Source organism: Salvelinus fontinalis, chromosome 2, assembly GCF_029448725.1.
Source record: "Salvelinus fontinalis isolate EN_2023a chromosome 2, ASM2944872v1, whole genome shotgun sequence".
Classification (NCBI taxonomy): Eukaryota; Metazoa; Chordata; class Actinopteri; order Salmoniformes; family Salmonidae; genus Salvelinus; species Salvelinus fontinalis.
The window spans coordinates 15381856-15404827 of NC_074666.1; the positions used below are offsets into that span (position 1 = coordinate 15381856).

General features: G+C 47.1%; 1 protein-coding gene across 1 annotated transcript in view; it reads left to right on the forward strand.

Moving 5' to 3' along the window:
- Window positions 1-22972, forward strand: part of LOC129812892 (phospholipid-transporting ATPase IC-like) — a 74238-nt gene that overhangs the window by 37714 nt on the left and 13552 nt on the right. The window contains exons 10-22 of the mRNA XM_055864858.1: window positions 5073-5231; window positions 5707-5795; window positions 13684-13874; window positions 14466-14674; window positions 15121-15164; window positions 15277-15433; window positions 16061-16249; window positions 16511-16623; window positions 16908-17072; window positions 19026-19137; window positions 19431-19506; window positions 19627-19759; window positions 21454-21742. Of these exons, the coding sequence (XP_055720833.1) occupies window positions 5073-5231; window positions 5707-5795; window positions 13684-13874; window positions 14466-14674; window positions 15121-15164; window positions 15277-15433; window positions 16061-16249; window positions 16511-16623; window positions 16908-17072; window positions 19026-19137; window positions 19431-19506; window positions 19627-19759; window positions 21454-21742 (1926 nt within the window). The remainder of the gene's footprint in view (window positions 1-5072; window positions 5232-5706; window positions 5796-13683; window positions 13875-14465; window positions 14675-15120; window positions 15165-15276; window positions 15434-16060; window positions 16250-16510; window positions 16624-16907; window positions 17073-19025; window positions 19138-19430; window positions 19507-19626; window positions 19760-21453; window positions 21743-22972) is intronic.

Consider the following 22972-nt stretch of genomic DNA (forward strand, 5'->3'; position numbering starts at 1 on the left):
TGTGGTCACTTCCCTTGTTTCCTCATACAGCCGTGATAGTGTGTGGTAACTGTTTCCTCATACAGCCGTGATAGTGTGTGGTCACTTCCCTTGTTTCCTCATACAGCCGTGATCGTGTGTGGTCACTTCCCTTGTTTCCTCATACAGCCGTGATAGTGTGTGGTCACTTCCCTTGTTTCCTCATACAGCCGTGATAGTGTGTGGTAACTGTTTCCCCATACAGCCGTGATAGTGTGTGGTCACTTCCCTTGTTTCCTCATACAGCCGTGATAGTGTGTGGTCACTTCCCTTGTTTCCTCATACAGACGTGATAGTGTGTGGTAACTGTTTCCTCATACAGCCGTGATAGTGTGTGGTCACTTCCCTTGTTTCCTCATACAGCCGTGATAGTGTGTGGTCACTTCCCTTGTTTCCTCATACAGCCGTGATAGTGTGTGGTCACTTCCCTTGTTTCCTCATACAGCCGTGATAGTGTGTGGTCACTTCCCTTGTTTCCTCATACAGCCGTGATAGTGTGTGGTCACTTCCCTTGTTTCCTCATACAGCCGTGATAGTGTGTGGTCACTTCCCTTGTTTCCTCATACAGCCGTGATAGTGTGTGGTCACTGTTCCCTTGTTTCCTCATACAGCCGTGATAGTGTGTGGTCACTTCCCTTGTTTCCTCATACAGCCGTGATAGTGTGTGGTCACTTCCCTTGTTTCCTCATACAGACGTGATAGTGTGTGGTAACTGTTTCCTCATACAGCCGTGATAGTGTGTGGTCACTGTTCCCTTGTTTCCTCATACAGCCGTGATAGTGTGTGGTCACTTCCCTTGTTTCCTCATACAGCCATGATAGTGTGTGGTCACTGTTCCCTTGTTTCCTCATACAGCCGTGATAGTGTGTGGTCACTTCCCTTGTTTCCTCATACAGACGTGATAGTGTGTGGTAACTGTTTCCTCATACAGCCGTGATAGTGTGTGGTCACTGTTCCCTTGTTTCCTCATACAGCCATGATAGTGTGTGGTCACTGTTCCCTTGTTTCCTCATACAGCCATGATAGTGTGTGGTCACTGTTCCCTTGTTTCCTCATACAGCCGTGATAGTGTGTGGTCACTGTTCCCTTGTTTCCCCATACAGCCGTGATAGTGTGTGGTCACTTCCCTTGTTTCCTCATACAGCCGTGATAGTGTGGTCACTGTTCCCTTGTTTCCTCATACAGCCGTGATAGTGTGTGGTCACTTCCCTTGTTTCCTCATACAGCCGTGATAGTGTGTGGTCACTTCCCTTGTTTCCTCATACAGCCGTGATAGTGTGTGGTAACTGTTTCCTCATACAGCCGTGATAGTGTGTGGTAACTGTTTCCTCATACAGCCGTGATAGTGTGTGGTCACTTCCCTTGTTTCCTCATACAGCCATGATAGTGTGTGGTCACTGTTCCCTTGTTTCCTCATACAGCCGTGATAGTGTGTGGTCACTTCCCTTGTTTCCTCATACAGCCGTGATAGTGTGTGGTCACTTCCCTTGTTTCCTCATACAGCCGTGATAGTGTGTGGTAACTGTTTCCTCATACAGCCGTGATAGTGTGTGGTCACTTCCCTTGTTTCCTCATACAGCCGTGATAGTGTGTGGTCACTTCCCTTGTTTCCTCATACAGCCGTGATAGTGTGTGGTCACTTCCCTTGTTTCCTCATACAGCCGTGATAGTGTGTGGTAACTGTTTCCTCATACAGCCGTGATAGTGTGTGGTCACTTCCCTTGTTTCCTCATACAGCCATGATAGTGTGTGGTCACTGTTCCCTTGTTTCCTCATACAGCCGTGATAGTGTGTGGTCACTTCCCTTGTTTCCTCATACAGACGTGATAGTGTGTGGTAACTGTTTCCTCATACAGCCGTGATAGTGTGTGGTCACTGTTCCTTTGTTTCCTCATACAGCCGTGATAGTGTGTGGTCACTTCCCTTGTTTCCTCATACAGCCGTGATAGTGTGTGGTAACTGTTTCCTCATACAGCCGTGATAGTGTGTGGTCACTTCCCTTGTTTCCTCATACAGCCATGATAGTGTGTGGTCACTGTTCCCTTGTTTCCTCATACAGCCGTGATAGTGTGTGGTCACTTCCCTTGTTTCCTCATACAGACGTGATAGTGTGTGGTAACTGTTTCCTCATACAGCCGTGATAGTGTGTGGTCACTGTTCCCTTGTTTCCTCATACAGCCATGATAGTGTGTGGTCACTGTTCCCTTGTTTCCTCATACAGCCATGATAGTGTGTGGTCACTGTTCCCTTGTTTCCCCATACAGCCGTGATAGTGTGGTCACTTCCCTTGTTTCCTCATACAGCCGTGATAGTGTGTGGTCACTGTTCCCTTGTTTCCTCATACAGCCGTGATAGTGTGTGGTCACTGTTCCCTTGTTTCCCCATACAGCAGTGATAGTGTGTGGTCACTGTTCCCTTGTTTCCTCATACAGCCGTGATAGTGTGGTCACTGTTCCCTTGTTTCCTCATACAGCCGTGATAGTGTGGTCACTGTTCCCTTGTTTCCTCATACAGCCGTGATAGTGTGTGGTCACTGTTCCCTTGTTTCCTCATACAGCCGTGATAGTGTGTGGTCACTGTTCCCTTGTTTCCCCATACAGCCGTGATAGTGTGGTCACTGTTCCCTTGTTTCCCCATACAGCCGTGATAGTGTGTGGTCACTGTTCCCTTGTTTCCCCATACAGCCGTGATAGTGTGTGGTCACTTCCCTTGTTTCCTCATACAGCCGTGATAGTGTGTGGTCACTTCCCTTGTTTCCTCATACAGCCGTGATAGTGTGTGGTCACTTCCCTTGTTTCCTCATACAGCCGTGATAGTGTGTGGTAACTGTTTCCTCATACAGCCGTGATAGTGTGTGGTCACTTCCCTTGTTTCCTCATACAGCCGTGATAGTGTGTGGTCACTTCCCTTGTTTCCTCATACAGCCGTGATAGTGTGTGGTCACTTCCCTTGTTTCCTCATACAGCCGTGATAGTGTGTGGTAACTGTTTCCCCATACAGCCGTGATAGTGTGTGGTCACTTCCCTTGTTTCCTCATACAGCCGTGATAGTGTGTGGTCACTTCCCTTGTTTCCTCATACAGACGTGATAGTGTGTGGTAACTGTTTCCTCATACAGCCGTGATAGTGTGTGGTAACTGTTTCCTCATACAGCCGTGATAGTGTGTGGTCACTTCCCTTGTTTCCTCATACAGCCGTGATAGTGTGTGGTCACTTCCCTTGTTTCCTCATACAGCCGTGATAGTGTGTGGTCACTTCCCTTGTTTCCTCATACAGCCGTGATAGTGTGTGGTCACTTCCCTTGTTTCCTCATACAGCCGTGATAGTGTGTGGTCACTTCCCTTGTTTCCTCATACAGCCATGATAGTGTGTGGTCACTGTTCCCTTGTTTCCTCATGCAGCCGTGATAGTGTGTGGTCACTTCCCTTGTTTCCTCATACAGCCGTGATAGTGTGTGGTCACTTCCCTTGTTTCCTCATACAGACGTGATAGTGTGTGGTAACTGTTTCCTCATACAGCCGTGATAGTGTGTGGTCACTGTTCCCTTGTTTCCTCATACAGCCGTGATAGTGTGTGGTCACTTCCCTTGTTTCCTCATACAGCCATGATAGTGTGTGGTCACTGTTCCCTTGTTTCCTCATACAGCCGTGATAGTGTGTGGTCACTTCCCTTGTTTCCTCATACAGACGTGATAGTGTGTGGTAACTGTTTCCTCATACAGCCGTGATAGTGTGTGGTCACTGTTCCCTTGTTTCCTCATACAGCCATGATAGTGTGTGGTCACTGTTCCCTTGTTTCCTCATACAGCCATGATAGTGTGTGGTCACTGTTCCCTTGTTTCCTCATACAGCCGTGATAGTGTGTGGTCACTGTTCCCTTGTTTCCCCATACAGCCGTGATAGTGTGTGGTCACTTCCCTTGTTTCCTCATACAGCCGTGATAGTGTGGTCACTGTTCCCTTGTTTCCTCATACAGCCGTGATAGTGTGTGGTCACTTCCCTTGTTTCCTCATACAGCCGTGATAGTGTGTGGTAACTGTTTCCTCATACAGCCGTGATAGTGTGTGGTCACTTCCCTTGTTTCCTCATACAGCCATGATAGTGTGTGGTCACTGTTCCCTTGTTTCCTCATACAGCCGTGATAGTGTGTGGTCACTTCCCTTGTTTCCTCATACAGCCGTGATAGTGTGTGGTCACTTCCCTTGTTTCCTCATACAGCCGTGATAGTGTGTGGTCACTTCCCTTGTTTCCTCATACAGCCGTGATAGTGTGTGGTAACTGTTTCCTCATACAGCCGTGATAGTGTGTGGTCACTTCCCTTGTTTCCTCATACAGCCGTGATAGTGTGTGGTCACTTGTTTCCTCATACAGCCGTGATAGTGTGTGGTCACTTCCCTTGTTTCCTCATACAGCCGTGATAGTGTGTGGTAACTGTTTCCTCATACAGCCGTGATAGTGTGTGGTCACTTCCCTTGTTTCCTCATACAGCCATGATAGTGTGTGGTCACTGTTCCCTTGTTTCCTCATACAGCCGTGATAGTGTGTGGTCACTTCCCTTGTTTCCTCATACAGACGTGATAGTGTGTGGTAACTGTTTCCTCATACAGCCGTGATAGTGTGTGGTCACTGTTCCCTTGTTTCCTCATACAGCCGTGATAGTGTGTGGTCACTTCCCTTGTTTCCTCATACAGCCGTGATAGTGTGTGGTAACTGTTTCCTCATACAGCCGTGATAGTGTGTGGTCACTTCCCTTGTTTCCTCATACAGCCATGATAGTGTGTGGTCACTGTTCCCTTGTTTCCTCATACAGCCGTGATAGTGTGTGGTCACTTCCCTTGTTTCCTCATACAGACGTGATAGTGTGTGGTAACTGTTTCCTCATACAGCCGTGATAGTGTGTGGTCACTGTTCCCTTGTTTCCTCATACAGCCGTAATAGTGTGTGGTCACTGTTCCCTTGTTTCCTCATACAGCCGTGATAGTGTGTGGTCACTGTTCCCTTGTTTCCTCATACAGCCGTGATAGTGTGTGGTCACTTCCCTTGTTTCCTCATACAGCCATGATAGTGTGTGAGGAGCCTAACAACCGTCTGGATAAGTTCACGGGGACCATGCGTTGGAGAAAAGACAGATTCCCTGTGGATCTGGACAATATGATGCTGAGAGGATGCAGGATCAGAAACACTGACGAGTGTCACGGACTGGTCATCTTCGCAGGTAAATACCTTGCACAACCTTTCAGAACCAATGGATATTCTCAGTCCCTCACTCACTCATTCTCACTCACTCATTCTCACTCATTCTCACTCATTCTCACTCACTCATTCTCACTCACTCATTCTCACTCACTCATTCTCACTCACTCATTCTCACTCACTCACTCACTCACTCATTCTCTCACTCACTCATTCTCTCACTCACTCATTCCTTCACTCACTCATTCTCTCACTCACTCATTCTCTCACTCACTCTCTCACTGTTAGTCCACACCGGTTGGTTACGAAGCATGTGATGGATAACACATGATTTTACACACCCACAGACATTCTTTTCAGGTAAATACCTGACACACTTTCATGATCAATATACAGACATACCAACAACATGGACATACAGTCATGTAAATATGCCTTCTTGGACTGAATCTCATCCAAACCCCTTACTCATCTGTTTGTTTGCTGTTTTGATGTAGGCGCTGACACTAAAATCATGAGGAATGGGGGCAAGACCAGATTCAAGAGGACTAAAATCGATGAATTGATGAACTACATGGTGTACACTGTAAGTGGTATTACCTTTCAAGTCATTCACTACACCTCGCAAAAAATTATATTATTATATATTATATTATTATTATATATATTATTAAATGGAGTCTCTTATTAACCGCCATTTACATCAGAGCGTGACGTATGTTGAACAAGAGATCTCGATTTTATTGTTTTTGTAAAGTTGTGACAGTGTTTGCTCTCAAAGTTTGGTTGATATACTTTTTGATTTTGGCACGGTTATCCTCAGTTGCTGTGACTGCTACTATCTGTCCCGGGATCCTGCCAGACCAAAAAAGACAGAAGTTGTTTGCTGGAGCTAGCTACCATCCTAGCTGGTAGCTATCAGTATAAAGCTAGCAGGGTTTTCCATTTTGGCTGGGACTGCGGAGGTGTCCCACGCTAATTGTGGCTGTATTCCCTGCTGCCTGTTGCTCCCCCCCCCCCTTTAATCTGACCTGGTTGGAACGGCGTTGTGTAGCTACCGTGGTTAGCCGATGCTGCTACCGTGGTTAGCCGATGCTGCTACCGTGGTTAGCCAATGCTGCTACCGTGGTTAGCCGATGCTGCTACCGTGGTTAGCCGATGCTGCTACCAACAGTACGTGCAACAAGACACTGCTTTTGTGCTCACTGCTGTGAGATGATTTAAACAAGGACACATACTGTATTTCTGCTTTTCGGATTTTGACATTTGTGTAGGCTATTTTTGTTCACTTAGTTCAGAATTCCCTGTAAGGAGAGAGACCTAGATAGTTTGTGTGTATGCATTGATATGTAGGCTACATGTGCCTTTAAACAAAGAATGTTTATGTAGTTCTGTCTTTGAGCTGTTCTTGTCTATTGATGTTCTGTATTATGTCATTCTGTTTTGTGTGGACCCTGCTGCTGCTTTTGCAACCGCTAATGGGGATCCTAATAAAATACCAAATACCAAGACACTGAAGACCAGCTAGCCTAGCTGGCCGGCCGGCAGTCTCAAATGGAGGTCGCTATTGAACATTTTCAACGCTGCAGGAGCTGTGTTTATTTTTGCTCTATTCCCGGGACAATGTGGACCGCCCAGCCTTTCAATGTAGCAATGTAGTGGTTACTCTTAGCAAACAAGTAGCGAATTTACCAAAGCTCCCGGGGAGGGGAATCCTCCTCAAGCTCCCGGGGAGGGGAATCCTCCTCAAGCTCCCGGGGGGGGGGAATCCTTCTCAAGCTCCCGGGGGGGGGGGGTGGGGGGGAATCCTCCTCAAGCTCCCGGGGGGGGGGGATCCTCAAGCTCCCGGGGGGGGGGAATCCTACTCAAGCTCCCGGGGGGGGGGGAATCCTCAAGCTCCCGGGGGGGGGGGGGGGGGAATCCTCCTCAAGCTCCCGGGGGGGGGGGGGAATCCTCCTCAAGCTCCCGGGGGGGGGGGGAATCCTCCTCAAGCTCCCGGGGGGGGGGGGGGGGGAATCCTCCTCAAGCTCCCGGGGGGGGGGGGGGGGGAATCCTCCTCAAGCTCCCGGGGGGGGGGAATCCTCCTCAAGCTCCCGGGGGGGGGGAATCCTCCTCAAGCTCCCGGGGGGGGGGGGGGGGGGGGGGGGAATCCTCCTCAAGCTCCCGGGGGGGGGGAATCCTCCTCAAGCTCCCGGGGGGGGGGGAATCCTCCTCAAGCTCCCGGGGGGGGGGGAATCCTCCTCAAGCTCCCGGGGGGGGGGGAATCCTCCTCAAGCTCCCGGGGGGGGGGGAATCCTCCTCAAGCTCCCGGGGGGGGGGGAATCCTCCTCAAGCTCCCGGGGGGGGGGGAATCCTCCTCAAGCTCCCGGGGGGGGGGGAATCCTCCTCAAGCTCCCAGGGGGGGGGGAATCCTCCTCAAGCTCCCGGGGGGGGGAATCCTCCTCAAGTTCCCGGGGGGGGGGGAATCCTCCTCAAGCTCCCGGGGGGGGGGGGGGGGGAATCCTCCTCAAGCTCCCGGGGGGGGGGGGGGGGGGGGGAATCCTCCTCAAGCTCCCGGGGGGGGGGGGGGGGGAATCCTCCTCAAGCTCCCGGGGGGGGGGGAATCCTCCTCAAGCTCCCGGGGGGGGGGGGAATCCTCCTCAAGCTCCCGGGGGGGGGGGATCCTCCTCAAGCTCCCGGGGGGGGGGAGTCCTCCTCAAGCTCCCGGGGGGGGGGGGGGAGTCCTCCTCAAGCTCCCGGGGGGGGGGGATCCTCCTCAAGCTCCCGGGGGGGGGAGTCCTCCTCAAGCTCCCGGGGGGGGGGGGGGAGTCCTCCTCAAGCTCCCGGGGGGGGGGGGGGGGGGGGGGAGTCCTCCTCAAGCTCCCGGGGGGGGGGGGGGGGGGGGGGAGTCCTCCTCAAGCTCCCGGGGGGGGGGGGGGGGGAGTCCTCCTCAAGCTCCCGGGGGGGGGGGGGGGAGTCCTCCTCAAGCTCCCGGGGGGGGGGGGGGGAGTCCTCCTCAAGATCCCGGGGGGGGGGGGGGGGGAGTCCTCCTCAAGCTCCCGGGGGGGGGGGGGGGGAGTCCTCCTCAAGCTCCCGGGGGGGGGGGGGGGGAGTCCTCCTCAAGCTCCCGGGGGGGGGAGTCCTCCTCAAGCTCCCGGGGGGGGGAGTCCTCCTCATGCTCCCGGGGGGGGGGAGTCCTCCTCATGCTCCCGGGGGGGGGAATCCTCCTCAAGCTCCCGGGGGGGGGGTCCTCCTCAAGCTCCCGGGGGGGGGAATCCTCCTCAAGCTCCCGGGGGGGGGGGGAATCATCCTCAAGCTCCCGGGGGGGGGGGGGGGAATCCTCCTCAAGCTCCCGGGGGGGGGGGGAATCTTCCTCAAGATCCCGGGGGGGGGGGGGGGGAATCCTCCTCAAGCTCCCGGGGGGGGGGGGGGAGTCCTCCTCAAGCTCCCGGGGGGGGGGGGGGGAGTCCTCCTCAAGCTCCCGGGGGGGGGGGGGGGGGGAGTCCTCCTCAAGCTCCCGGGGGGGGGGGGGGGGGGAGTCCTCCTCAAGCTCCCGGGGGGGGGGGGGGGGGGGGGGAGTCCTCCTCAAGCTCCCGGGGGGGGGGGGGGGGAGTCCTCAAGCTCCCGGGGGGGGGGGGGGGGAGTCCTCCTCAAGCTCCCGGGGGGGGGGGGGTGGGAGTCCTCCTCAAGCTCCCGGGGGGGGGGGAATCCTCCTCAAGCTCCCGGGGGGGGGGGAATCCTCCTCAAGCTCCCGGGGGGGGGGGGATCCTCCTCAAGCTCCCGGGGGGGGGGGGGGGGGGATCCTCCTCAAGCTCCCGGGGGGGGGAATCCACGCCCGCCTACTTTTTCATATACTCCAGTAGCTGGGCGCCACTCTGGCCTGGTGGAAGTGTCGGCGCGTTGGTTCTCCACAGCTTTGGCAGGGAGATCACTCCCCGAAGGTTTCTCCCTCTTCCCTGGAGAAGACTAGTCTTCCCTGGAGAATGGGCGTCCATCGTACGGACTGTATGCTGCTTCTAGATGACTAGGTTGGATGTTGTTGTTCTTAACTCCATGGCTGGTTGATAGGATCATGTCACTTGCCGTGTAAGTCGAAAGCAGCGGCATCTGGTAATGGGGGGCCTCCTTGACGATGGGAAGCCCGGACTGGACACATACTTTAAACAGCTCTTTAGGGGGGAACCATCTCGGTTCCTGGGGCAAAACTCCTGTGCTGTCCTGGAGTACGAGTACAGAACATTAAGACTGCTTCCTACCGTTCTACGATGGATGCCTGGGGCTAACACTGTCGTAGTACATGTGGGGTCAAATGACATTGTGAGGGCTAGCTCGGAACTGCTGAAAAAATAGATTTTAAAGACCTGATTCTAGTTCTGAAAGATTCCAAATAACGGCTGATTATTTCAGGCCCGGTACCAATGCAGGCTACTGGCATTGCACATATGGCAAAAAGGGTACTGTAGCTCTGTTGGCATAACTTTTATAATTAACTTTGACACCTTCTGGAAACAAAAAGATGGTCTTACAAGAATGACGGAGTCCGTCCAAATCATCTTGGCTCCTGGACTCTATCCACAGATTTCAAGGCTGCGTTGAGACAATGACTTATCAATGACCCAAGCCCTGCTCAGATAATCACTATTATGGTGTCGCTGAGTTTGTCGTAGTGCTGCAGAAAATGTACATTGTCCCAGGAGTTATAGTGTATGTTTTTAAAAATGTATTTAACTTGGCATGTCAGTTAAAAACAAATACTTATTTTCAATGACGGCCTAGGAACAGTGGGTTACCTGCCTTGTTCAGGGGCAGAACAACAGATTTGTACCTTGTCCGCTCGGGGATTCGATCTTGCAACCTCTCGGTTACTAGTCCAACGCTCTAACCACTAGGCTACGCTGTAACTCCCAAGGAATGACTCTGTCGATCCTATAGCTATTGTATGCAGTAATCATCTGTCTATGAACCAGAGTTATACTGTTGGCACTGAGGCGGTTTGCCCTAGTAGGAAGTCATAAATATCTCTGTCATGTCTACCTCTGATAAGCTGCTCAGTAAAACAATCAAGACACCAGAAGTAATAAAGTAAGTACTAGTACTAAAATTACCCCACATTAACATATATAGCCTAAGAAAACAAGGTTCATGAAATTGATAACATTAACACACTATTTACATAATATCTCAAACTCACTTAGACAATACCTTTTGATTATAGTGGTAGCAATACATGGTTATAACATCTACAGAATATACAGTAAAGCTTAGATTTCAAATGTCAAATACTGTTGAATTGAATGTGGCTACAGGTTCATCTGCCTCACCTAAAGCCCATTCTTGTAGGAAGCTGCTATAGACCACCAAGTGCTAACAGTCAGTACACAATATTAAGTCCAGCCTTTGGAGCTTCGGTTTTCCCTAGATACAGTGCATTCGTGAAGTATTCAGACCCCTTCACTTTGTCCCACATTTTGTTACATTACAGCCTTATTCTAAAATGGTATGAAGCTATAAGCTTGGCACACCTGTATTTGTGGAGTTTCTCCAATTCTTCTCTGCAGATCCTCTCAAGTTTGATGGGGAGCGTCGCTGCAAAGCTATTTTCAGGTCTCTCCAGAGCTGTTTGATCAGGTTCAAGTCTGGGATCTGGCTGGGCCATTCAAGGACATTCAGAGATTTGTCCCCGAAGCCACACCTGCGTTGCCTTGGCTGTGTGTTTAGGGTCGTTGTCCTGTTGGAAGGTGAACCTTCGCCCCAGTCTGAGGTCCTGAGCGCTCTGGAGCAGGTTTTCATCAAGGATCTCTCTGTACTTTGCTCCGTTCATCTTTCCCTCGATCCTGACTAGTCTCTCAGTCCCTGCTGGAGCTCTGGTAGTGACCATCGGGTTCTTGGTCACCTCACTGCCCAATGCCCTTACATTTACATTTAACATTTAAGTCATTTAGCAGACGCTCTTATCCAGAGCGACTTACAAATTGGTAAGTTCATACGTATTCATCCTGGTCCTACCCATTGAATCAGATGGCTGATACATCACAAAAGCCACTGATATTGCATACTACTTTAAAAAAAATTCATTGACAAGATTAGCCAACTTTAGCATGACATGCCAGCAACAAACACTAACGCTACACATCCAAGTATAACTGACCAATTTATGAAAGACAAGCATTGCCATTTTGTTGTCTAGCAACAATGACAAGCCACCTGGGTCTGACGACTTGGATGGAAAATTACTGAGGATGATGGCGGATAATAATGCCACACCTATTTGCCATCTCTTTTAATCTAAGCCTACAGGAAGTGTGTTCCCTCAGGACTGGAGGGAAGCAAAAGTTGTTCCACTACCCAAGAATAGTAAAACACCCTTTACTTGCTCAAATAGCCAACCAGTTAGCCTGTTACCAACCCTTAGTAAACTTTTTACAATGCAGATAAAATGCTATTTTACAGTAAATAAGTTAATACTTTCAGCACGCTTATAGGGAAGGGTATTCAACATGCACTTACACAAATGACTGATTGGCTGAGAGAAATTGATAATAAAAAGATTGGTGGCTCTTTTGTTAGCCTTCAGTGCAGCTTTTGACATTGTCATAGTCTGCTGCTGGAAGAAACGTATATGTTATGACTTTACAGCGCCTGCTATATTATGAAGAGTTACCTGTCTAACACAGAGGGGGCTCTCCAACAAAATCCAGGTAGAATCAGGAATTCCCCAGGGCAGCTGTCTAATGACCTGGCTCTGAGTAAAGCCTGTGTTTCTATGTATGTGGACGACTCAACACTATACATGTCAGCTACCACAGCAATCACTCTAACACTTAACAATGAGCCGCAGTCAGTTTTTAGAGTGTGTGGCAAGAAATCAATTAAGCCCTAAATATTTTCTATAACTAAAAGCATTTTATTTGGAGCAAATCATTCACTAAAACTCAACTAAGTCTTGACATGAATAATGTGGAAATTGAGCTAGTTGAGGAGACTAAACTGCTTGGAGTAACCCTGGATTGTATACTGTTATGGTCAAAACTGGTGGCGGTTTCTGAGGGGACAACGGCTCATAATAATGTCCAGAACGGAGCCAATGGAATGGCATCAAACACCTGGAAACCATGTGTTTGACATATTTAATACCATTCCATTTATTCCGCTCCAGCCTTTACCACAAGCCCATCCTCCCCCAACAGCAACATGGGGAGGACGGGGAGAGGTCTGCCTTATTTTTTAAAAATATATATTTTTTTAACACCCTTTTGGACCCAATTTTGGGATTTTATGATCTTGTCTCATCACTGCAACTCCCCAACGGGCTCAGGTGAGGCGAAAAGACGAGTCATGCTGAAACATGACCCGCCAAGCCACACTTCTAAACACCTGCAGCCGGAAGCCAGCTGCACCGTTCACCTGACGACCAAAGTCAGCCTGCAGGCGCCCGACCCGCCACAAGGAGTCGCTAGTGCACAATGAGCCAAGGATTCCCCCCCCCACCCCCCCTCGACCAAACTCTCTCCTCACCCGGACGACGCTGGGCCAATTGTGCGCCGCCGTATGGGACTCCTGGTCACGGCCGGTTGTGACACAGCCTGGGATCGAACCCCAGGCTGCAGTGAGGCTGCAACACTGCGGTGCAGTGGAGGCGGCTGTTCTGCCTTAAAGACAATCTCAACAAGGCAGGTCCTACAGGCCCTAGTTTTGTCGCACCTGGACTACTCCCCAGTTGTGTGGTCAGGTGCCACAAAGAGGTACTTGGGAAAATTACAACAGGCCTAGAACACGTAGAGCTAACATTGATCATGTCATTTTCTTATGGATCAAAGTGGAGGAGAGATCGACTTCATCACTACTTGGTTTTTGTATGAATGTTTGACTTGTTGAATACACCGAGGTGTCTGTTTTTGAACTACTAGCACACAGCTCGGACACAAGACATGCCACCAGAGGTTTCTTCACAGTCCCCAAGTCCAAAACAGACTATGGGAGGCGCACAGTACTACATAGAGCCATGACTACATGGAACTCTATTCCACATCAGGTAACTGATGCAAGCAGTAGAATCAGATTTTTTTTTTTTTTTTTAAACAGATAAAAATACACCTTATGGAACAGTGGGGACTGTGAAGACACACACACAGGTATACGTACAGACAACATACACACTATAGACAAATACACCTGGATTGTGTTGTAGCGTAGTGGCCTGAGGGCGCACACTTAATGCATTGTGAAATCTGTTGTAAAATGTATTTTAATGTTTAAAAATTACTGGACCCCAGGAAGAGTAGCTGATGCCTTGGCAGGAACTAATGGGGATCCATAATAAACCCCAGGAAGAGTAGCTGCTGCCTTGGCAGGAACTAATGGGGATCCATAATAAGTACAAAGACAAGCTTGAGATGAGATGAAGGCTTGTGAAAACAGAGATGCAGTTTTAAGATAGTATGGAAACTATTGAAAAACTGTTTTCAATTTCTTCTCCCTCTTCTTCTCCTCTCCAGATCTTTGTAATCCTGGTTCTGTTGTGTGCTGGCCTGGCCATCGGAAACACCTTCTGGTATGAGGAAGTAGGCAGAAAGGCCTGGTATCTGAATGACGGTAAGGACCAGACTGCTTCTTACAGAGGTTTCCTCAGCTTCTGGGGGTACATCATCGTGCTCAACACCATGGTTCCCATCTCCCTCTACGTCAGGTGAGTATAGAAATAGAATCACAGACTCATTTGACTTGAATGGGGTACCCGTTCTAATGATTATATTTCCCTGGGCGAGTCACTCTCAAACACAGGCAAGGGTTGTGTTCAGTAGGGCACACCGTAGCAAATCTGTGTTTTTATGGGAAAGTTTGTGTAGAACTTCCCTGTTTTTATTCTGTTTCAAAATGTTTTCTACCTATTGCACATGACCAAGCTCTTTTGTACCGTCTACCATCTGCTTTTAGAGGGCTTTATTTAGTCAAAGACTCAGAACTGTCATTATCTCCTAGTCCCTAGTATCCTCTGAACTGTCGTATTATCTCCTAGTATCCTCTGAACGGACGGAATATCTCCTAGTATCCTCTGAACTGTCGTATTATCTCCTAGTATCCTCTGAACTGTCGTATTATCTCCTAGTCCCTAGTATCCTAACACCCATGTACCTGTGTACCTGAGGTAATAATAATAGAATACTGAATTGAGTCATAATGAGAGTATTTCAGGTCCCCACTTCCAAAATAGGGTTCTAATCTAGGGTCTTTCTGTGTTTAAAATAAAGGTGAAATATATTTCCAATTTCCTCTCCAGTGTGGAGGTGATTCGTTTGGGCCAGTCCAAATTCATCAACTGGGACCTTCAGATGTACTACCAGGAGAAAGACACCCCAGCCAAGGCCCGCACCACCACCCTCAACGAGCAACTGGGTCAGATCGAATACATCTTCTCAGACAAGACCGGTACCCTCACGCAAAACATCATGGCCTTCAAGAAGTGCACCATCGCTGGACGTACCTTTGGTAAGACTCATTTGTTATATCCTGGCTAGAGTGTTGATTGGTGTTCCCAGATCTGTTTGTGCTGTCATTGTCAAGGTCGTTGTCGAGGTCGTTGTCATTTCACTACACCTGCAGTACAAAAAGTACAATTTTATGAATTATTTTGTAAGGATGTCAACATTGACACATTTTGTATTGGAACCGAACTAGTTAGAAAATATCTGAACAATATTCAGCATGGACGCTTACACATATTTAGCAGATGGTGAAGTATGTGACCAATAACATTTCATTTCATTTGTTGTCATTGCCAAATTACAATTTTTAAGGTCTGGTACCTCCAAGTATTGCTTGAATGGACATCCTGGTCCACTCTGCATTGTTTTGAATGTAACCGATATCACCTGTAAACATCGTTTAGAAGCTTGTGTTATGACGTGATTTATTCATGTCTTTACATTTGACAGGTGACCCTGCTAATGTTGAGGGTGTACCTCTGGATCGTGGGAAGGTACTTTTTTTTTTTTTTTTACTGAAACTGTATTTTATTCCGATTTGACACATACAGTGCTTCATCTATAGCATTGTCTTGATGCTCATTTCTTTCCCTCGCTACTTCACAGCCAGTGGACTTTACCTGGAACAAGTACGCAGACAGGAAGTTTGAGTACCTGGATCATTCCCTGGTGGCCTGCATCCGGTCCAAGAAGGACAAAGACACCCTGGAGTTCTTCAAGCTGCTGTCTCTGTGTCACACTGTCATGGTGGAACAGAAAGAAGGTGAGGAACCTGCGTATTGATGAGAGAGATCAATCAATCATTGGATGATTTTATTTATTTATTGATTGGTCAGTTCAGAAATCACTGATCACACATATACAGTATGTGATTAGTCCTGTTAATTGAACACACCTAGGAAGACTAGGTAGCCTTCCTTCAGAGTACCATGGAGATTTGTCCCCAGAGTGGATGTGGCCTACAAGCACATTTGGCTTTTAAAGTCCTCTAGTTAGTACATACAGAACAGAGAGAGGGTGAGCAACCTGTATTATAGTAATGCTAGAGGTCAATGTTCAGAAACCAATTCTTATAACGTAATAGACTGTTTTCCTGGACACCGAAAAGAAAAAGCCTGGTCCTGAACTTGATGGAGAATCTTCATTAGAAAATCCTTCTTAGTCCAGAACCGAGCTTTTATCTTTGTCTGAGAAACCAGCCCAGGTAGTTTTAGGTTAGAATACCATGGACACCGATGAATAGTCTACAATAAAAGGTGTGACATAAACATTTAACATTTACATTACATTTAAGTCATTTAGCAGACGCTCTTATCCAGAGCGACTTACAAATAAACCTCTGGCCACAGACTTTGTATGTCTTGATGTGTCTGTTGTCCTCAATCCTCAGATGAGTTGGTGTACCAGGCAGCCTCTCCTGACGAGGGGGCTCTGGTGACAGCTGCCAGGAACTTTGGTTTTGTGTTCCTGTCCCGTACCCAGGACACCATCACCATCAGCGAGATGGACCAGGAGATGACCTACGAGATGCTGGCCCTGCTCGACTTTAACAGCGAACGTAAACGCATGTCCATCCTCCGTGAGTGAATATTTTACGACTGTGATCATGGTGTCCCCTCTAGGGTTGTAAAAGTTCTGGGAATTTTCGCAAAGTTCCGAGCTTTATTGGAATTCCGAGTTGGAGAATTCCCTGCCTGCTTATTCCTTGATGATTTGGAAATCTTCTAACCGGCCTAGATTTATGGGAACTTTGGCAACGCTTCTGAAATGTTGTAATACTAGCCTTTTCACTGTGACCGTCTCCCTAACATGCAGTCTCCTCTCTCTCTCGCTCTGACAGTGAGGTTCCCTGACGGTCGGATCCGTTTGTACTGCAAAGGAGCAGACACGGTCATCTACGAACGCCTCTCTCCTAAATCCAAACACAAGGAAGTGACCCAGACTGCTCTAGACGTAAGGCACTGGTGTCTTTTGATAGGCTGGATGTAATGGATGGTTTTCATTCTATGTAGAGTAATAAGGGGCCAGGCTATGAAGCATGTGTGTGGTTGTATTTTGAGCTAGGACATTCTGGACTTTCCCTTTTTGGTTGGTCACTTATTGAATGAATCTTGGCTCTAGTAGTTCCAGAATGGTGAAAATATCCCCCTGTTTATTCATTGGTTCTCATTCCAGTAATTCCATATGTGCTATGATGTTCAAATAAACCTAAACCAAAGCCTTCTCTTCCGTTGTAGATCTTTGCCAACGAGACTCTCCGGACCTTGTGTCTGTGCTACAAGGATATCAGTAAGCAGGAGTTTGATGCCTGGGCTAAGAAGCACAAGGCTGCCAGTGTTACTATGGGCAACAGGGAGGCTGCTCTAGATCGAGTGTATGAACAAATCGAGAGCAACCTCATGGTAGGACGCTCATCACACATAATGAGAACATGCTAAACAAAATTGTCAATTAAATCTAGGGCCTATTTAACCTCCTTAAGGATCGTCCCTTTTTTCCCAACAAGTTTGTAGTTGAAGTTTGTAGAAATGTGAAAGGAATGTAGGAGAATATCACACATTTGATCTGGTAAAAGATAAAAAAGTTTTTTTGTACCATCTTTGAAATGCAAGAGAAAAGCCATAATGTATTATTCCATCCCAGGTGCAATTTAGATATTGGCCACTAGATGGCAGCAGTGTATGTGCAAAGGTTTAGTCTGATCCAATGAACCGTTGCATTTCTGTTCAAACTATTGTATCACGACTGCCCAAATATGCCTAATTTGTTGATTAATAACGTTTCATGTTCAAAACTGTGCACTCTCCTCAAACAATAGCATGGTATTCTTTCACTGTAATAGCTACTGTAAATTGGACAGTGCAGTTAGATTAACAAGAATTTAAGCTTTCTGCCCATATCAGATATGTCTATGTCCTGGGAAATGTTCTTGTTACTTACAACCTCATGCTAATCGCATTAGCCTACTTTAGCTCAACCGTCCTGCAGGGCACCCACCAATCCTGAAGAAGTTAAAGGACTGATTCACTGAAATATATGTAATATATTTTTGGACAGTAGAATACAGTGCATTCGGAAAGCATTCAGAATCCTTGACTTTTTCCACGTTTTGTTACATTACAGCCTTATTCTAAAATGGATTACATAGTTCCCCCCCCCCCCTCATCAATCTATACACAGTACCCCAAAATGACAAATTTATTCAGAATAAAAATTAAAAAAAGACATTTATATAAGTATTCTCTGACCCTTTACTCAGTACTTTGTTGAAGCACCTTGGGCAGTGATTACATCCTTGAGTCTTCTTGGGTATGACGCTACAAGCTTGGCACACCTGTATTTGTGGAGTTTCTCTCATTTCTTCTCTGTAGATCCTCTCAAGCTCTGTTAGATTGGTTTGGGAGTGTCGCTGTACAGCTATTTTCAGGTCTCCAGATGTTCGATCGGGCTCTGGCAGGGCCACTCGAGGACATTCAGAGACTGTCTTACTGTGTGCTTAGGGTCGTTGTTCTGTTGGAAGGTGAACCTTTGCCCCAGTCTGAGGTCATGAACGCTCTGGATCAAGGATCTCTCTGTTCTTTTATCCGTTCATCTTTCCCTTGATCCTGACTAGTCTCCCAGTCCCTGAAAAACATCCCCTTCACCTCCCTGATCAAGGACCTTCTCCCCCGATTGCTCAGTTTGGCTGGGCGGCCAGCTCTAGGAAGAGTCTTGGTGTCTCCAATCATCTTCCATTTAAGAATGATGGAGGCCACTGTGTTCTTGGGGACCTTCAATGCTGTAGAATTGTTTTGTTACCCTTCCCCAGATCTGTGCCTCGACACAATCGGACAATTCCTGCAACCTCATAGCTTGGTTTTTGCTCTGACATGCACTGTCAATTGTGGGACCTTATATAGACAGATGTGTGCCTTGCCAAATCATGTCCAATCAATTGCATTTACCACAGGTGGACTCCAATCAAGTTGTAGGAACATCTTAAGGATGATCAATGGAAACAGGATGCACCTAAGCTAAATATTGAGTCTCATAGCAAAGTTTCTGAATACTTATCTAAATAAGGTATTTCAGTTTATTTTTTATAAATTAGCAGAAAAATCGAAGCCAGTTTCTGCTTTGTCGTTATGGGGTTTTGTGTCTAGAGTGAGTTTTATTTTTAAAATATATTTTAGAATAAGGCATAGCGTAATAAAATGTGGGAGAAGTCTGAATACTTTCCGAATGCACTATGTTCTACAAGTTCCAATAGTACATTTTTACATACATGCTGTTCAGAGCTTTGGCTCGCCCAAAAGTTGCTGCTTCCTTCTACTCTTAAAGGAGACATGTTTGCTTTGTTTTGTCCTAATCGGCAGATGATCGGAGCGACTGCCATCGAGGACAAGCTACAGGACGGGGTTCCTGAGACCATCGCCAAGCTGGCAAAGGCTGACATCAAGATCTGGGTTCTGACTGGAGATAAGAAAGGTATGAGGAGAAAAAAAGGGTAAAGAAAGGTATAGTCTCAGGGGCCCGTCTCTGTGGTGAATGTTCATCTCTATGCAACCAGAGACTGGGGGGTTCCCTATACAGTGGCCAGGGCTCATAGTAATGTACTATAGGATGTCATGTTTACCTCCCAACAATGTTTTACTGTTGATTTAAGTATTGAGATCAAACCTTCTTGAGCTGCTACTTCACTGAGTCTGCAGCTTGATGGAATGTGTATTGATGGCTGGGATGGAAAAAAACATGGAGACTTTAACATTTCCTACTTGCAGAAACGGCTGAGAACATTGGCTATTCCTGTAAGCTGCTTACCGACGATATGCAGATCCACTATGGAGAGGATGTCAAGTAGGTTTGATTTTCAATAATACTTATATCCTCTGGGATCAAATATACATCTTGTTAATATACAGTGTGTTTATTTTTAACCCCCACATTTTTAAAATCCTTCTGTGTTTTGTCGACCAGTGAGAAACTGCGGCTCAGACAGGCGAACAGAAGGGATCAGCCGCCTGTGTTCGGTCGGACCAGGAAGAAGGTACCGGATCCGTTCTTCCCTGAGCCTGGCAGGAACGCCCTCATCATCACTGGAGGCTGGCTGGTGAGTGTAGTAGCCTACTATGTCGTAGTTGGTCTTCAACTTAAAACAATCTTGGTCGCCCGAAAGTCGTGTATTTTTCCATATATAGACACACCATATGTGTTGGAATAAAATCAACTATTTGCGTTGAGCTTGTCTGATGCTTTATTAAGCGCACTGTTTAATTAAATAAGACACGCGATTCAAGAGGGAGCCAGAGATCAAGATGACAAGAAGGAAAAAACACTAGCTGACCCGAACATCCTCTTCTCCCGCTGGCCTTCTGTTATGCTCTTGGCGGTGCCGGTATTAGGTTACACGAGTGGTCGGCAACTTTTTTTTCATGTGGAAGGCCAGTTTATCTTACCATTTCTAACGATCTGCGTGCCAGTTATGGTTTTCATATGCACATTTTCGTGGAACAGTTTCATTTATTTTATAACAATGTCTTCGTATCTCAAAATCATTGTCATGTGGGTAATCAAAATTCTATCTGAATGAAAATAAAGATCTAACATTAACTTCTATTACCAACTGTGTAAAAATAGCCTACATAAATCCAACAAATAAAAACACTGCAGCCTGCAGGTAGAACATATCCTGATCAAAAATAAATATCCTATAAATCACATTGAAATTACATTGGTTACGCATGGCCTGTCTGCAACGAACTTGAAATAGAAGCTCACGCTAGCAACTTTTGTATAAAATATTCTTGGCCCTGTGAGTTTCCTGTGTCAGTGAGCTCCAGACAGACACAGCTGGAGGCTGTTCAGGAGTAAGAGGTAATCAGGTGGTCCTATTTTATCACGTTTCCACTGGATCAGAGCATGATATTGGGGGAGAGCTGGAAATATTTTTCAAATACATTGTGGATCTATTGTCTTTCTCAATTCATGTAAAAACAAACTTTTTTTGCTTGGTGTTTGAGGTGAAGAAAACATTACTTTGAGAAGCTCCATGTCATTAGTGGCAGTGAGTTTAGACAATCAAAAAATACTATCAGATCCCAGATCCCATGGGCACATTAATAGGCCTACATTTTGCTTGCAGGCCAGGTAGCCTAGTACTACTTCTATGCGTAATCTGGGGGCGCGTCCTTACTCAACATTGACAAGAGCACTCATAAATGGAATGAAATTAACCAAAACTTGTTTCTCACAAGTGTTGCATTGTTTGGACGCTCAGCAAACAACGTGTCCACTCAGACAATGAGAATGAAAAGACTGGAATAATAATAATAATAATAATAATAATGAATGTATTAACATAAATGACTGTAAGCAAAATAACATTGTAGATTCAAAATCATGGTAATTAACAGTACATGTACTACTGGTGATATATGTATATGGGGAATTAATAGACACTAACAATCAAATGCAAAAAAATCACACAATGAAGTTATGAAACAATGTGCACGAATTACCTAAGCAAGTGAAATAAAGACTAAGAAATGAAGAGTAAACATTTATTTCTGTCTGGCTCTCTGTCGTCTCTCTCTCGTCTGTCTGTCTCTCTCTCGTCTGTCTGTCTCTCTCTCGTCTGTCTGTCTCTCTCTCGTCTGTCTGTCTCTCTCTCTCTGTCTGTCTGTCTCTCTCTGTCGTCTGTCTCTCTCTTCTGTCTCTCTCTCTCTGTCGTCTGTCTCTCTCTCTCTGTCGTCTGTCTCTCTCTGTCGTCTGTCTCTCTCTCTCTGTCTGTCTGTCTGTCTGCAGAACGAGATCTTATACGAGAAGAAAAAGAAGCGTCGCCGTTTTCGACTGAAGCGTCTCGGTAAGAGACCTGCCTCCGCCACGCCCCAGGATGCCGCCCAGCCAATCGATGACTGGGAGAAGGAGACCCGTCAGGTGGACTTTGTGAACATGGCGTGCGAGTGCGAAGCGGTCATCTGCTGTCGTGTCACGCCCAAACAGAAGGCCAACGTGGTCAGCCTGGTGAAGAAGTATAAGAAGGCCGTCACGCTGTCCATCGGCGACGGAGCCAATGACGTCAACATGATCAAGAGTACGGGAGGATATTCATTTACTCTTTAAGTTATTCATCATCTATTAGTAATTGTTGAAGCTAGAACCTTTCATTTGAAAAAATAACAAAGCGGCAGTTTGTAAAAAATTCATAGACTGCTATGGATGCAATGACTGACCATCCATTATATAAACATGATAGTTTTAACCATGCTATGCGGCTATACTGTGTTTGTTTACATTGTTTAAAAATACTGGCGTAAAACAAGCTTCTATTCTGGGTTCTGATTGGGTACGACAGTTGAACTAAGCTCATGAGGCATTCATAAGTTTATATCCTTCAGGAATCAGTGGATATACAGTATATCATTAAATTGATGTGGCAACTAAAGATTATAGCTTTAAAGATTAATTAGATTTTCACCACAGGTTAATTACCATAGGGTTAGAACTTTATTACCTTGAAATTAATATTGAAAGCTGTTATACACTTGACCCCGTTTTACTTCAAACTAAAGGTACACTAATGTGATGTGTTTGAGATCAAGGTTGTTTGATATCGATTCTGCTCAAAAGGACCCCCTACAGTACACCTTTACTGACTATTTACTTCTCCCTGCCTATCTCCGTCTATACTTCTCCCTGTCTCGCTCCATCTATACTTCTCCCTGCCTAGCTCCGTCTATACTTCTCCCTGTCTCGCCCTGTCTATACTTCTCCCTGTCTCGCTCCGTCTATACTTCTCCCTGTCTCGCCCCATCTATACTTCTCCCTGCCTAGCTCCGTCTATACTTCTCCCTGTCTCGCCCCATCTATACTTCTCCCTGTCTCGCTCCATCTATACTTCTCCCTGCCTAGCTCCGTCTATACTTCTCCCTGTCTCGCCCCATCTATACTTCTCCCTGTCTAGCCCTGTCTATACTTCTCCCTGTCTAGCCCTGTCTATACTTCTCCCTGTCTAGCCCTGTCTCGCTCCGTCTATACTTCTCCCTGTCTCGCTCCATCTATACTTCTCCCTGCCTAGCTCCGTCTATACTTCTCCCTGTCTCGCCCCATCTATACTTCTCCCTGTCTAGCCCTGTCTATACTTCTCCCTGTCTAGCCCTGTCTATACTTCTCCCTGTCTAGCCCTGTCTATACTTCTCCCTGTCTATCCCTGTCTATACTTCTCCCTGTCTAGCCCCATCTATACTTCTCCCTGTCTAGCCCCGTCTATACTTCTCCCTGTCTCGCCCCGTCTATACTTCTCCCTGTCTCGCCCCGTCTATAC